Raw genomic sequence first — 15,358 nt, forward strand, 5'->3', positions numbered from 1 at the left:
CCTCAAGCTCAGCCCGAATCAACAAAAGCCACCATCCAATGACCAACCGCACGGATGATCCTACGCATCGGGGGTCGGACTGACCCGTATTGACACCTTGACTACGGTTTGAGAGTTTGTTAGCACTAATATAATTGGCTTTTGTGTGGGTTTGGATGGAATGAAAAATTAGTACAATTTTGAGTGATAAGATGTTATCATAATCCCTTTATATCAATAATCAAGAGCTTTACCGGCTAAAGTAATTAATATCTTCCAAAAAATATTTATTGATAAGGTTTTAAATTCTTAATTTTTGGTAAGTATATTTGATAATCAATGTTTTGGATGTAGTATAAAAAAAATATTCTCTTTTTTTTTAATTTAGAGATAATTTTGATTTGAATATAAAAGGAATACGTGATTATTACGCTTGAGACAAGAGTCTATCCTTGTTATATTCTAAAATACCTTGAGATTTTGTAACTGAAAGAACTTTATCGAGAGTCCCTATCGATGAACGTCTTTATGTAGGAGGGAAGATGTCGAGAACTCGACACTACTTTGGGAAGTACACGTCGGACATCCCCAATCATCTTAGGCAAAACTATACCACCTGCGCTAAAAATATTTTAGAAATTTATTTCTAGTGCATCCTATCTATATATGATATTTGTAATTAATGCGTGTAGATCAATTTGCTTTTGATTACTTCTAACTTTGCATACTGAACATATATAAACATTATATACTAATTGCAAGCGCAGTATTGACATGCCATAAGAAATATTCATGTACGAGTTAAAAATTAAAAATATAATTAATAATAATCTTATATTACTAAGATCTGAAGGAATCAGACCAACTTAATAAGCTTAAATTTTTAGACTAAATTAATTTCTTATCTTATGTATATTAATTTTGATCCATTTGGTTCGGACTAATCATTGATTTAAAATTTTAAGAAATTTAACATAAAAAAAATTCATTAATTGCTTAGGTGAATCTAAAAAATCTTTTATATTGTTTGAGCTGTGTTCATGTAAAAAAAATATATGAACTAAATTTACCTATATAACTAATTAGGTTAGGATTAATTAAACAGGCACACTATGGTCCTGAAGAGAAACTCTGCTTTCCCTCACCCTCCACATCTTTAGCTTATCTAGCACCCACGGCATATCACACCCAGAATCCTCATCTCCCGAGAATATCCTTTCCCTTTTGCCCACGACCTGTTTGATGCAGTGCATTTGCAAGGGTAGGTAAGCATATAAACCAATCTCCTCGTCCACCCCCCCATAGCGCGAGAAAGCGGAGGCAAACATGGCCAACGGCGGAGTCAACACTGTCTTGATGACCATCCTCCTCCTCCTCCTCTTCTCCTGTTTGGCCACCATCTCCCACGCCACCAGACCTTCCCTGGTCAAGGTATGCCTTTGATGCACCACGCTATCCATCCTAGATCCTGTTGTTGTTGGTGGCTCATATTTGTCTTTGTTATTTCGTCGAACAGGTCGCGGTTGCCGGGAAGGACGACGAGTACAAGTGCGTGTACACTATCTACATACGGACGGGGTCGATCTGGAAGGCGGGGACGGACTCGGTGATCAGCCTGGCGTTGGCGGGGTCGGACGGCGTCGGGGTGCTGATCGAGGACCTGGAGAGCTGGGGCGGCCTCATGGGCGCCAACTACGACTACTACGAGCGCGGCAACCTCGACATCTTCAGCGGCCGCGGGCCCTGCATAACCTCCTGGCCGCCGTGCTGGATGAACCTCACCTCCGACGGCTCCGGCCCCCACCACGGCTGGTACTGTAACTACGTCGAGGTCACCACCACCGGCCCCCACATGGGCTGCAGCCAGCAGCAGTTCACCGTCGAGCAGTGGCTCGCCCGCGACGCCAGCCCCTACCGCCTCTACGCCACCCGCAACTACTGCCCCAACCCCGACGACGTCGGCGGCCAGGGCGAGGGCGGAGACAACAAGGTCACACGCAGAAGTCACGTGGCGCACGTGGAGTGAGCCACCCTGCTCTATTCCTCTTCCACTTCTCGAGGCTTTTGTCTATTATAAGCTGTTATTTCCGTGACCGTAACGACTGTTTTGTTGTATCGTATCGGGTGTGTTTTCCTTGCCTTTCGGTTTCGAGAATAAAACGGACCGCTATTTACATGGCCCCATCGGTTTGTTTTCATAAAATATATACCATCTATTCTGTATTGTCTTATAACAATTTCTCACCCAAAATCTATATGATTTTGTTTTTCTAGTAATGGATTGTGGTGATATTTATAAGATATCGGTGACAGTTCTCCAATTTTAATTGCATGAGGATATGAACAACAAATAATAGTGACATGAGGAGTCTCCATGTCATTATAGAAAGGGCAATGGGCTGTTTCATCAACAATCAGGGAAGTAAGTGCTTATCATGAAATGGGTTTGGCAGGGAAGCCATTCCATGACATGAATATTGCTGCCACGTTGCAATTTACTGAGCTAGACACTCTGTTGATGTGGACGGTGCCTTTTGACTCTCACACAATCATTCACACTGGTTATGGGTAGGGCTTCCTCGGAAGTGGTGGTGGCTTTCTTGTCCAAGCATTTGTCCCATGCGTCCAACTTTTATCGAGTGGGAGGAATAAGTTTGGGCCAACGATGATTTATGGACACAGTTGTTGGGGGATTAAGGGTTAGTATGTGTCCTTAATATATGTTAATAATTTATATCTCTGGGTTCGAAAGGTAGATTGGATGAGTGACAGTACTCTGATATATATATATATATATATATATATATATATATATATATATATATATATATATATATATATATATATATATAGTATTACTGAAATAGAATTGTGTAGAGTTAGTAAGAAGACAGGAATCTTTTTATAAATAACTAGGAGTGTAGTTTCGAAGGATGATAAAATGAGAAGGAATCGTTTGTGTGTGTGTGTGTGTGTCTCTCTCTCTCTATATATATATATATATATATATATATATAATGATTAATATTATTTACGTACAGGGAGACATAAAAAGATGTTACTAAAAACTGTAATAACGAGTTAAACACTTTTAAATTAACTAAAGATATATTTTTTATAACTCAATGACCTGTTCAGGTCAACATAATTGACCCAAAACAATTTGGATTCTATGATTTTATTATTGTTGGTATTATTCATTTATGATGATATATGTTACTAAAGAGACCAAAATACACTGTATATTGTGATTAGAATAAAGAAAATAATTTATATTAATAATAAAAAAATAATTTATGAAAACCATAAATATATAAAAGAACTTATGACGGATGAAAATATTGAATTGGATATAATTGAACATAAAAAATAAAAAAAAATTATTTCTGAGTAATTATCTCTAACTCCAATCAAAAGATAAAATCAGTAGAATTATCAACAATGATGTGAACATGTTAATAATTAATATGAACACATGTTAAGGTTATAAGAGATAAATAAATGTGAGGAAAAAAATAGAGGGAGAGCTAAAAATGTTTTGCTACTAAACTATAAATAAAAATTAAAAAGATGTAAATTTAACTAAGTCAATTGATTTGTATAAATTTCAATGACAAAGATTGATCCGTATGGTCAATTAATTGACTATGTAATTGAGTCGTTACGACTTACCTACTTTGATTTGGTTGATTTAACTTTGTAACGAGGAGGACAAAATGAATGCTTCTGATGTGGTCATTGAAGTTATAGGCCATTTGAAAAGCTCTACTAACAATGAGCTCTGTTGTGCTGAGTGAACACTAAAGCTGCATCTATGTCTAAAAAACCACTGCACGAAAGCAATTCTGTGTTCTACTGTTTTTCCAACTGGATTATCCCTAGCCAAATCCATTTACATCTTTCGAGCATTGACACCCATGAAACATCTGAAGCACCTCAACCTCACTGTCTCTCCTCTCTTGTTTCGGAAGAACACTTGGAATACTTAGATGTTTATGTTCTGGTGAATGTTCTATCTTGGTCTCCTCTGCAACCATGAAAGAAATAAACTTTAGAAAGGATGCTGTTGCAACGACTCGCGAATAGTTCATCCTCCAGATCATCCCATCCACCAGCTATGCTTTTCTTGTACCGTAAGGTTGTTTGTGCTACTTCAATATCTAGATGTTATGTAGTCAAGTAACACTCCCAAGTCTTTCTGCATCTACTAAAGAACATAAACAGTACAAGAACTTTGGCCCTGCCTCCACTTTACGAAGGAATCCAAACAGTGTAATTTTCACCTCCAGTATTTAGGCCTTGTATTCCTTTTCTTGGATCATTTCCGTCTCTGCGGAGTTCTTTGAATGGACCCTGCAAACACCGAGTGCAAGCGATTAAGATCTTAAGCATTTGCAGTGCCGCCAAAAAGCAGGTCTTATGTGATTCTCAAACCTTGTTGGAAGACCACATTTCTCCAAAGCAGATTTCAATCTCAAAGTACCCATCAGAAACACTAAGAAGCAAGAATCTATGATGTAATAGGAGATAAAGAGATTTAAATGACAGTAGAAGCCAAATTTCTCGAACGTACTGACAGTTGTTGATCCTAGTGAAGTTGATGAATGGTCCTCATGGCAGAAATGGCTTTTGCAGGATCTAAGCTCTTCGGGCAAGCAGCTGTGCAGTTCTTGATGGTCCTGCATCTGTATAATTTGTCCTCGTCCTCCGTCAGACCTCGTATTCTCTCCTTCGTGAACTCATCACGGCTTCACAGACGAGTAACAGAGCTTGTAATCACAGTGTCTCTCAAGGGACGAAGAAGAGCTTGATGAGTTACCTGTCCGAGACCCAGCGGAAGGCATGGAGTAGAGCAGCCGGTCCCAAGAAAGCTTCCTGATTCCACCATTAGGCAGGACATGCCGTGCTGCAGCATGCGCAAAGAATGCACTCGTAGAGCCCGTCGAGCTTCTTCCGCTCCCTCGGCGACTGCAGGTACTCTCTTCCCTTCTCCGGTGGCTTCTTGGTCTTCAGCCATGGCTCGATCAGCCTGTGAAGACCATGTTTCAGATGGAGTATTAAGGACAAGTGTATCGTCTTCATCATCCTCTGCAGAAGGATCGGGTGGCCGCACTTGTGCTGCTGGTAGAAGTTGGTGAGGTCGACGACGAGGTCCTTGATGACGAACATGTGGGGGAGAGGGGTGATCATCGTGGCTGTCGAGGTGTCGGCGTCGACGGGCTTCAGACAAGCCACGGTGTTGTTGCCGTCGATGTTCATGGAGCAGGAGCCGCAGATGCCTTCCCTGCACGACCTCCGGTACCTCAGGCTGGGATCTTGCTCCGCTTTGATCTGCTGAAGCACGTCCAATACCCGCGCCAGATGTTACATCCCGTCCATGTCCAAGATCTGGTTCTGCTCTTACTCACCATGGGGCCGCAGGTTCGCAGGTCGACGAAGAAGGATTGGAGGAAGGGCTTGCGGCGGGGTTCGTCGTGGTTCCATCTGTAGATCTTGAACTCCTTCGTCGGCTTCTCCGGAAGCTGGGCGGCGAGCTCGAAGTGCTCTCTGGCCTTTGGGTGGCCTCTCAACGTGGGGAAGTTTTTGTCGACGACCTGCAGCGGCGACTCCTCTACTCCCCTCACGAAGCACGCCGCCTTGCTCGCTCCCCATGCTTGAACCAGATCATCAATACCCTCCTCCTCCTCAACATCCCTTCTTTCCCACCACCGAGAAAGACGAGTGTTCTGTCACGCTTATTATGCGCGCGTTGAAGTCGGCATGGTGGCGCCGAACGCAGGCAGTGTGGCACGTGCATGTCCATTGGACAGGTGGAGAGAAAACACACGAAATCGGATGGTTGCCGTCCGGCCTTTGATCTGTCTTCTTCTTCTGTGTTAGTGACCACAATAAGTCAACCCGAGGGTCAACGAAGTTTTAGCGGATCCAAAATAGAATCCGTTAACTGCTAAGGAATGAGAATGATTCCACTAAACAGGTCCCTAATTCCTTTATTCCTTCGCTGCAAGATCCGATCCCACGGCGGAGGAGATATGGGGCCGGCGGTGGCGGAGCGGCGGACGCTGGTGCTGGTGAACCTGGCGGCAATCATGGAGCGCGCCGACGAGGCGCTCCTCCCTGCGGTCTACCATGAGGTGGGGGCAGCCCTCCACGCCTCGCCCACGGGGCTCGGTTCCCTCACCCTCTTCCGCTCCATCGTCCAGTCCGCCTGCTACCCCCTCGCCGCCTACCTGGCCACCCGCCACAACCGCACCCACGTCATCGCCCTCGGTGCCTTCCTCTGGGCCGCGGCGACCTTCCTCGTCGCCCTCTCCAACACCTTCCTCCAGGTAACCCCGCCTAAAGATTTGATCTTGATCTCTATTTCATCTATTAGCGGCTGCAGCGTGTTTCTATTGTTCAGGTAGCAATCTCAAGAGCTCTGAATGGAGTCGGACTAGCCTTGGTGACACCTGCTATCCAGTCCCTTGTTGCCGACTCCACCGACGATAGCACGCGAGGCACAGCTTTCGGATGGCTACAATTGACTGGCAACTTTGGTTCCATCATTGGTGGCTTCTTCTCCCTACTATTAGCTTCCACTACATTCATGGGAATTGCCGGTTGGAGAGTTGCTTTCCATGTGGTTGGTATGATAAGCGTGGTGGTCGGAGTACTCATCCGACTCTTTGCGGTGGATCCTCATTTCTCCGATGATGCCAGATCGACCAACGAGCTTGTTCCGCGGAAGTCCGCATGGGAAGAGGCGAAGTTTATGCTTGATGAAGCAAAGGCTGTCTTGAGAATCCCCTCGTTTCAGATAATTGTGGCTCAGGGCGTCACTGGTTCATTTCCATGGTCTGCGTTATCCTTTGCGCCGATGTGGCTGGAGCTCATCGGTTTCTCTCACAAAGGAACTGGGATCCTAATGAGTATGTTCATCGTTGCAAGCTCTCTCGGAGGACTGTTGGGAGGAAAGATGGGAGATTTCCTTGCCAAACGTTTCCCTGATACTGGAAGGATCATTTTGTCTCAGATAAGTTCTGGCTCTGCAATCCCACTTGCAGCATTGTTGATGCTGGTCTTACCAGATGATCCCTCCATGGGACTTGCACATGGCATTGTCTTGTTCATCATGGGTTTAAGCATCTCCTGGAATGCTCCGGCTACAAACAAGTATGTCAACACTCTGATTCCTTGTTATCTATGGAACTGCCTCTTTGATGCTTGTATTAACGATAAGGTCTTTATCCTACTAATCTGTGGCCTTCTAATATACTATCAGTATGATCTAAAGCAAGATGCCTACACATAAGATTCAAACTATTCTGTGCTTCTCAATGTTGAAGATGTTTATTGTTACTAGCTTCATTAAAATCTTGCTTCCATTACTAGCAAGGAATCATACTGAGCGAATTATGATATATTGGCAATTAAGATTCAACATTGATACTACTCATTGAATACTAATATTTCCCATGATGGCATTAAATGGAAATAAACTTCCTCATTACAGTTAATTGTTTTCTTGTAGGTATTGTTTGATGTTTCTGCTTTACTTTCCATGCAGCCCTATATTTGCAGGGATTGTGCTTGAGAAATCAAGAACAGAAACCACCGTGTTTCTCAATGTTGAAGATGTTAATTGTTGCTATCTACAATTTTTCATTAAGATTTTGTTTCCATTACTAGCAAGGAATCACTCTGAATTAATTATGATATATTGGCAAATGAGATTGCATATTGAATCAATACCATTCTTACCCTTTTGCAAAAAACAAAAAGAAAACAAAAAATTCCACATCGACAAACTTCTTATTGAATACTATTATTTCCCATGATGGCACTAAATTGAGATAAACTTCCTCATGACAGTTTATTGTTTGATGTTTTTGCTTTATTTTTCCATGCAGCCCTATATTTTCAGAGATTGTTCTGAGAAACCAAGAACAAGAACCATCCTCAATGTTCAAGATGCTAATTGTTGCTATTTTCATCAAAATCAGTTGCCGTTACTAAGTAGGAATCACACTGAATGAATTATGATGTATTGGCAATTAAGATTCCACATCGATAAACTTCTTATTGAATACTACTATTTCACATGATGGCATTAAATGGAAACAAACTTCCTCATTACAGTTAATTGTTCTCTTTTATTTATTGTTTGATTTTTTTGCTTCATATTCCATGCAGCCCTATATTTGCAGAGATTGTAGCTGAGAAATCAAGAACAAGCATATATGCATTGGACAGATCTTTTGAGTCGGTGCTATCATCGTTTGCTCCTCCTGTTGTTGGCATTTTAGCTGAGCATGTTTATGGATATAAGCCAGTTTCTTATGGACCAAATGAAAGTAGCAGTGTTGAAACAGACAGAGAAAATGCTGCGTCTCTAGCCAAGGCACTCTACACTGCAATAGCATTTCCCATGTCACTCTGTTGCTTCATCTATTCCTTCTTGTATTGTACCTATCCAAGAGACAGAGAGAGGGCACGGATGGATTCATTGATAGCATCAGAACTGCAGCAGATAGAGATGGATAATGTTGGTGAAGTGTTGCCAGAGTCTTCAGGAATTCTAGTTTCTGAGATGGAATTGAATGGGAACCCGAGAAGTGAGATTGATATTGTTTATGGAAATGAAGATTTTGAGATCGATGACAATGATGAGAGGACACTTCTCTCACATAAAGTGGAGACATCAAATTAAAGGAGCATCTAAATTTAGTCAGTTGTATCATATCATACACTGGTTTCAGTAAAAGAAATAACCACACAAAATGGTGCTCCATCCATATTTCTTCTGGGATCAAAATGTACTCTTCAAGGACCTCATATCCTGACAAGTTAGCCATCTGGAGGAAATTGGCTGGTCATTTTCATTCCACGATTCTTGTAAGAAACAATGTGGATGTATTGTTAGTTAAAAGTCATTTACAAAGTTTTGTGGTTATATTAGGAGAAGGTGATCTACAAAAGAAGAAAAAGAAAATAAAATCTAGTTACTGTATCTTGTTCATATGAAAAGCTTTCGAAACCTGGAACCTTGATGTGATTTGCAAGCTTAATTTGCAATTATAGTTGGGAATTCACATACACATTCATGGCATACATTTTCCTCATTCCAATTAGATTGATGTACATTGACATGTCTTTTGTGCTCTGAGAGACAGAGACTACTCACTCTCTCAATTCCTTTATGGCATTTGAAATTGTAATTAGCCCGCACATGTGAGATTCTTGTATAACCTTTTTATTTGAAAATGCTTGGTAATATCTGAAAAGAAAAACTATGTTCAAACACCATGAAATCTCAAAAATCCAATAAAGATAATGGGAAGATGATAAAGCTATTGCGAATGACAAAGAGCAAATATATTTTATCAACACATCCAACATAGATAATTTTAATAATGACAAATCAAATACTGGTAATGGAAAGACAAAAATGTGGGAAAAGCTGTGTCTCAAGTGGTTGTAAGAGGAGAAGAACAAAGTTAAAAAAAAAAAAAAAAGGAGAACAAAAATGATGCGAGAAACGACTCCACTGGGGATCGAACCCAGAATCTCTGGTTCCGTAGACCAGCGCCTTATCCATTGGGCCATGGAGTCAATTGGCGAATTAAGATTTATAGAAATATTATATATATAAACTTTCTGATTTAAATAGGACAAATATGGAGAAAATGCGTGTGTATTTGCCAACACGTTAAAAATACTTCACTTGGAATCAAGACGATATGTTTTGTTAATCTTATCAAAGTCTCCAAATTAGTATTGAAGCATTCGTGGGTTTCTCTTATCATATTAAAGATTTTGTGACCATGATTTCAATGCCACTTCAATCGAACAAAACATTAATCTTCCACAATGTTTAGAATTTCCAATTACAACGAGCCATATGTTATCAGCTTATGCTGTGAGATATTTTTTGACAACATGTGATCGTCGATGAATCTAAAGTGTGTAGGGATTTAAAACATCCACTTAGAAATCCACGGAATGAAGATCTTTTGATGTTTTGAATTTAGTACACGAACGATTGTAGTTTTGGCATTTATTTAGCAACTTAGAAGGAAGTCTGCCATGAATGAAAGTAGGAACCTAAATTGTCAATTGAGTCACTAATCTGCTCAGAAATGATTAAGAGTTGTTTGTTGACTAATAGTTACACCAGCTTGGTAGATGATGGTTTATTTTGGAGATTAGTCTTTTGAGACCCCACATCCTTGTGACAACTGCATCCTTTCCTGCCTTATCTTAGTCAACAAGAACTAGTAAGCAGTCAGATGGCCTGCTCTCTATGATCATTTCTCTACCTAAAACCCTGTAGCATGAAGTCAAGATTCTTCCAAAGCTACCTAAGACAAGAAGATGTATTGTTAGTGACCCAATCGAACTTAGGTTGGAGGTTTATCTACTTATGTAATTGTTATCCCCAGAAGAATTTTAAGGAAACATAAGATGACAGTGTGGGGAACCAAAATGTAGAACATAATTTAGAGAAGCAAATATAAGAAACATAGCACAAAGTTCATTTGGACACCAAAATTCTATCGGTATACTTGTATGTGAATGATCTATGTGACTGGGAAAATGTTGGGATCCTTCATGCCCTACTACCATTGATTGGTAATCCCATCGACACTCGAACTGTGATTGGATTGGACAATGCCAAAACTGACATGATGTTAATATTTTGTATAAAAGATGAGAATGTCACTTTCTGATGGTGCCATTATGCTGCTGCTGGCCATGAGTCCTTCTTACAGTGACCAACTTTGTCAAGTTTGGCTGCTTCTCATAGGTGTCGTATGGTCTTATGATTCATTTTCTTACAAGTGACATAGGAGACTTGCTGTGGTCTCCAACATATGGGCAGTGATTAGGTAGTCCACTATATCCATTGTTAGTGTACACTAATATCCTTGACAACCCTAGTCCACATAAGTTAGTGAAAGCTTTTCACAGGAAGCCTAGTTAGGGCTTTCATCCAAAACCTTACTTGTAGATGGGAGTCAATCGTGGTGAGTCCTAGTTGTCAATCCCTTGTAGGAAAAGGCATCGATTCCACCTGCTAGGAAGAAAACTTAGGATCATTCTTTTCATCTTGCAAGTATTATAGAATTATTCTGCCTCAAAAGAAGTGAAATGCGATTAAATTTTCTACTGTTGCTTGACTGCAATAATTAATATTGCAATGCAATGTCTTTGATGTCCTCGATTGTTTCCTTACCATTTCTTTGACATGTCACCTTTGACCTATGGAAATGCGATCCAGTTATACACCAAGATTGATCGGTTAGATGTCATTTTACTAATAGATATATAAATATATATATGTATATATATTAAGACCTTGAAATAGATATGTCATCTTATAGTTTTATGGATGATGGTGTTCCGGTAGCAGCAACGCAGAAAAAGATGGAACCATGCATCCATGGAGAAATGAGCGAAAGAAGCAAAAGTTTCCAGTGAAGTATACACAAACAAAGACTGAGACTACATGTGCACATTTACAAGTGTGATAGAATCATGCAAGAAGGTATATATCCACTCGAAAGGTCTAGGCAAATCCTGTCATGAACTGGTCATCGAGGAAGAACTCGGGCCAGATGTAAGGAGTCTCATCGCCATTGCAGCTCCAAATGCTACAAGCATCCCCATGGTTAGCAACGGAGACATCAGCGAGAGGAGGGAGACTGCTGTCCTCTCCCTGGCTGAACCCGGTCATGGTGGAACACTGGCCTGTCTCATTGCTGACGGATGGCTCAAAGAAGATGGATGGCAGCTGGTTCATCTGGTCATGGTCATGGTCATGGTCATTGGTCAGACACTGAGGAGGAGTAGGAGAAGGGATCGAAGGGAGGCTCATGTTCGCCAAGTCAGCTGTGGAGATATTTGGCATGGCGCTTGCAGACTGCAGCAGGTGCTGAAAGCACTGTAACTTCGCTGCAGCCTCCGTCGCCTCCGCCTGCGCCAGCAGCCGCGCGGTGTGGTCGTCCCACGGGCGGCCGTCGATGAGATTGGCGAGGGCGATGAGCTGGGGGAGGGCGGCGAAGAAGTCGGTCCTGGGGCGGTGAGTCATGGGATCAAACCCCATCTGGATGAGCTTCTTCTTCAGGTGGGTGTTCCAGAAGTTCTTGATTTCGTTGTCCGTTCGCCCGGGGAGGTGCGTCGCGATCGCAGACCACCTGGGTGGAGATCAGAAGGTTAATTTGCTGCATTCAGATCAAGTTCAGATTGATCGTAGCAAGTGCCTGCAGGAGGAGATCAAGAACAGGTATAGAAGTACTTGTTGCCCAGGATGGAGTGCAGGTTGAGAATGGTTTGCTCTTCCTCTTGGGAGAACTTGCCTCTCTTGATGTCTGGCCTCAAGTAGTTAGTCCATCTCAGCCTACAGCTCTTGCCACATCTGTTCAGCCCTACAACAAGAGATCAAAGGGCACCAAACTTCAACTCTGTACTGTATGTATGTGTGATATGTCAGAGAGAGAGAGAGAGAGAGAGAGGAACCAGCAAGTTTTGGAAGAGCTCTCCAGCTGCCATGGCCATGGGTCTGGATGTACTCGACCAGTATCTGGTCTTCCTCAGGAGTCCAAGGGCCCTTCTTAAGGCCATTAATCTCATCATGGCAGGGAGATCTCCCCATCGGAATCCGAGGAGAAAGAAGGAAGCAGGGTTGGGCAGTGGGGACTGTGACTGCTCCCTTGGGTGGTTCCTCCACTTTGCCATCAACAGATGGCTTGCTTATTTATACACTTCTTTGGCTCTGTCTCCCATGACAATGTGAACTTTGGAGCACTGTCACTGGCATTGGATGCACTACAGATATCTTAATAAAAGATGGGATCTTAGTCAGAAAAGTTGATTATCTGCTTAATCTTAATTATCTGCTTGTCTCATAAAAATAGTAATAACAAAAAAATTTGATTTGACCAAATCAAGAAATGCTTGATATTAAAAGAGAAAATTGGATGGATATTTTTCAAAGGACATTTCCTGACCTTTCTAGGAAGTGTATGTATAGAAGTTGCATGCCAATACCATACATAAATAATTTGATGGAGATGAGGGAGTCATACAACGGCCTACATGATTGATGGTCTCATCGATATAGGACTTGAAGATTAATGCTTGTGATTTGACCTTTGAAATGAGAGAAATTATTTTCATGACTAGAACTAATAACCTAAGCCACAGAGATAGCAATAAGATGTATCCAAGTAATGTTCATAGCAATGATCTGTATTTATCTATTATTTCTCATTTTCTTTTTGATTGATTCAAGAGCCTAAATACTAGGGAAGCCACCATTCACCACAATACCTAAAAGATGAACAATAAGAGTAAGAATGATGTGAGATGTACACACAACCATAGGCAATATGGATATTCTGCCATGAATTATGAGAGAGATCAAATGCATCATTGTACATCAAGGCTTTGGTCTTTAAAGTGAGCAACACAGGATACTTGCATGAAGGCTAAACCTATCTCAGTGTGAGGTCACAAATCTTCTCCATGCACGCAACATAACAGAAAGCAAATGACTTCTTGTCACCTTCCACCCTCCCCCTTCCTTAATGTCCTTTGTTAGTACTATAGTTTTGTTTACATTAAACCCTCTTTTTGTTTCGCTTGTCATTAGTTTCTTATGCATTTCTGGGAATATTATTATAGAAGTGAATGCATTTCTTGGAATATCTTATAAATTAATTATCTAAATAACAGAAAGAAAATCTTCTCCATGCACGCAATATAACAGAAAGCAAATCTTATGCATTTCTTGGAATATTATTATAGAAGTGAATGCATTTCTTGGAATATCTTATAAATTAATTATCTAAATAACAGAAAGCAAATCTTCTGCATGCACCCAACATAACAGAAAGCAAATGACTTCTCGTTGATAAAAATAATAGAAGATAAGAATCTTTATTGAAGAAGAAATAAAATAACTTTAGCTTGAATATATTAACATATCTCTCTCCTATTTATACAGATTAGGAGAGAGAATTTTCCTTAACAGAATAGAGGATTTTGAGTAGAGAGATTTTCTCATATAATTGAGAAAATCTTATCATCTAATCATGCCCCGCTCCTGTCAAGGATATCAATCTTGGATCGATACCAATCTTGGATCGACGCAAAGAATGATTTACGAGCCAGAGGCTTTGTGAGCAGGGCATGAGCAGACTGCTGCTGTTGTTGTTGCGATTGCGACAGCTGTAGTAGAGGAGAAAGCTGCAGTAATAAAAAAAGCTATAGCAATACTGTAGTAAAGGAATAAGCTACAGTAAAAGAATAAGCTACAGTAGAGGAGAAAGTTGCAACGATATTGCAGCGATACTATAGCAGAGGAGGAAGCTACAGCAGAGGAGAGAGAAGAAAGCTACAATAGAGGTACAGTAGAGGAGGAAGCTGCAACGATACTACAATAGAGAAGAAGGCTATAGCAAGGAAAATAATAGAAGATAAGAAGAAGATTTTCTCGTAAAGTTGAGGAAATCTTATCTTATATCACTTGTCACTTGTCACTTTCTACCCTCCCCCTTCCTTAATGTTCTTTGTTAATACTACAGTTTTGTTTACATTAATTATCTAAATAACAGAAAGCAAATCTTATGCCTTTCTTGGAATATTATTATAGAAGTGAATGCATTTCTTGGAATATCTTATAAATTAATTATCTAAATAACAGAAAGCAAATCTTCTCCATGCACGCAACATAACAGAAAGCAAATGACTTCTTGTCACCTTCCACCCTCCCCCTTAATGTCCTTTGTTAGTACTACAGTTTTGTTTACATTAAACCCTCTTTTTGTTTTGCTTGTCATTAGTTTCTTATGCATTTCTTGGAATATTATTATAGAAGTGAATCATTTGAAATTCTAATGTATCTTATAAATTAATTATTTAAATATTAACCTGACAAATAAAATAATTTAATTGATTGTAGTAGCAGATGTGCATTGACACAGTAGTTCATGCACTGGGAACTCACCAAACTGATCTACCCTAACCTACTGTTCTAACTGGGTATGGAAGTCAAAGGACAGGTAACACTTGTGGCAGTATAATAAGTCATGGTCTTTATAGCAAGTACATGGGCATTGTTGTTATACTGCAAATATTTTCTTGCAATATCTATTGACCATCTTGCAGTCTAATGGAATTACAAGGAACTGGTTTCAGAACCAATTTCTGATTCTTAATATGTATTATTTTTTATACAAAATATAAGTAAAAAAAAAAAAAAGAGAGAGATGAAATTCAATATGAAGATGTTGCTAGGTTTCACTCGATAGCTAGAGTGGTTAGCATCTTAAAATTTATCGATGAGATTTTGAACTTCAATCTAAGAATATCTAGTGTATCATTATTACATTAA

The 15,358-nt window shown here is 40.4% G+C and overlaps 3 protein-coding genes, 1 non-coding gene and 1 pseudogene across 5 annotated transcripts; 2 read left to right on the forward strand and 3 right to left on the reverse strand.

Moving 5' to 3' along the window:
* Window positions 1–1,236: 1,236 nt before the first annotated feature.
* LOC103974097 (PLAT domain-containing protein 3) lies at window positions 1,237–2,161 on the forward strand. The gene is made up of 2 exons (XM_009388849.3): window positions 1,237–1,410; window positions 1,496–2,161. Exons 1-2 carry the CDS (start codon window positions 1,306–1,308, stop codon window positions 2,003–2,005), a joined length of 615 nt encoding a protein of 204 aa, XP_009387124.2. The 5' UTR covers window positions 1,237–1,305; the 3' UTR covers window positions 2,006–2,161.
* Window positions 2,162–4,567: 2,406 nt separating this feature from the next.
* On the reverse strand, window positions 4,568–5,782 carry LOC103974101 (succinate dehydrogenase [ubiquinone] iron-sulfur subunit 3, mitochondrial-like; annotated as a pseudogene).
* Window positions 5,783–5,954: 172 nt separating this feature from the next.
* LOC103974096 (uncharacterized) lies at window positions 5,955–9,070 on the forward strand. 2 transcript variants are annotated; one of them, XM_009388848.3, is made up of 3 exons: window positions 5,955–6,308; window positions 6,383–7,134; window positions 8,155–9,070. In XM_009388848.3, exons 1-3 carry the CDS (start codon window positions 6,012–6,014, stop codon window positions 8,669–8,671), a joined length of 1,566 nt encoding a protein of 521 aa, XP_009387123.2. In that variant the 5' UTR covers window positions 5,955–6,011; the 3' UTR covers window positions 8,672–9,070. The 2 variants fall into 2 exon arrangements, with proteins under 2 accessions (XP_009387123.2, XP_018677255.2); XM_018821710.2 differs by lacking the exon at window positions 8,155–9,070 and adding an exon at window positions 7,529–8,108.
* A 430-nt stretch (window positions 9,071–9,500) lies between these two features.
* TRNAR-ACG (transfer RNA arginine (anticodon ACG)) lies at window positions 9,501–9,573 on the reverse strand. The gene has a single exon. It is a non-coding gene; the product is annotated as a tRNA-Arg (tRNA).
* A 1,849-nt stretch (window positions 9,574–11,422) lies between these two features.
* On the reverse strand, window positions 11,423–12,701 carry LOC135612681 (transcription factor MYB93-like). Its single transcript, XM_065109254.1, has 3 exons — window positions 12,481–12,701; window positions 12,260–12,389; window positions 11,423–12,158 (listed from the first exon to the last, which is right to left on the reverse strand). The coding sequence occupies exons 1-3, from the start codon at window positions 12,614–12,616 to the stop codon at window positions 11,531–11,533; spliced, it is 894 nt and encodes a 297-aa protein (XP_064965326.1). The 5' UTR covers window positions 12,617–12,701; the 3' UTR covers window positions 11,423–11,530.
* Window positions 12,702–15,358: the final 2,657 nt, after the last annotated feature.

Source organism: Musa acuminata, chromosome BXJ2-5 (genome assembly GCF_036884655.1).
Source record: "Musa acuminata AAA Group cultivar baxijiao chromosome BXJ2-5, Cavendish_Baxijiao_AAA, whole genome shotgun sequence".
NCBI lineage: Eukaryota > Viridiplantae > Streptophyta > Magnoliopsida > Zingiberales > Musaceae > Musa > Musa acuminata.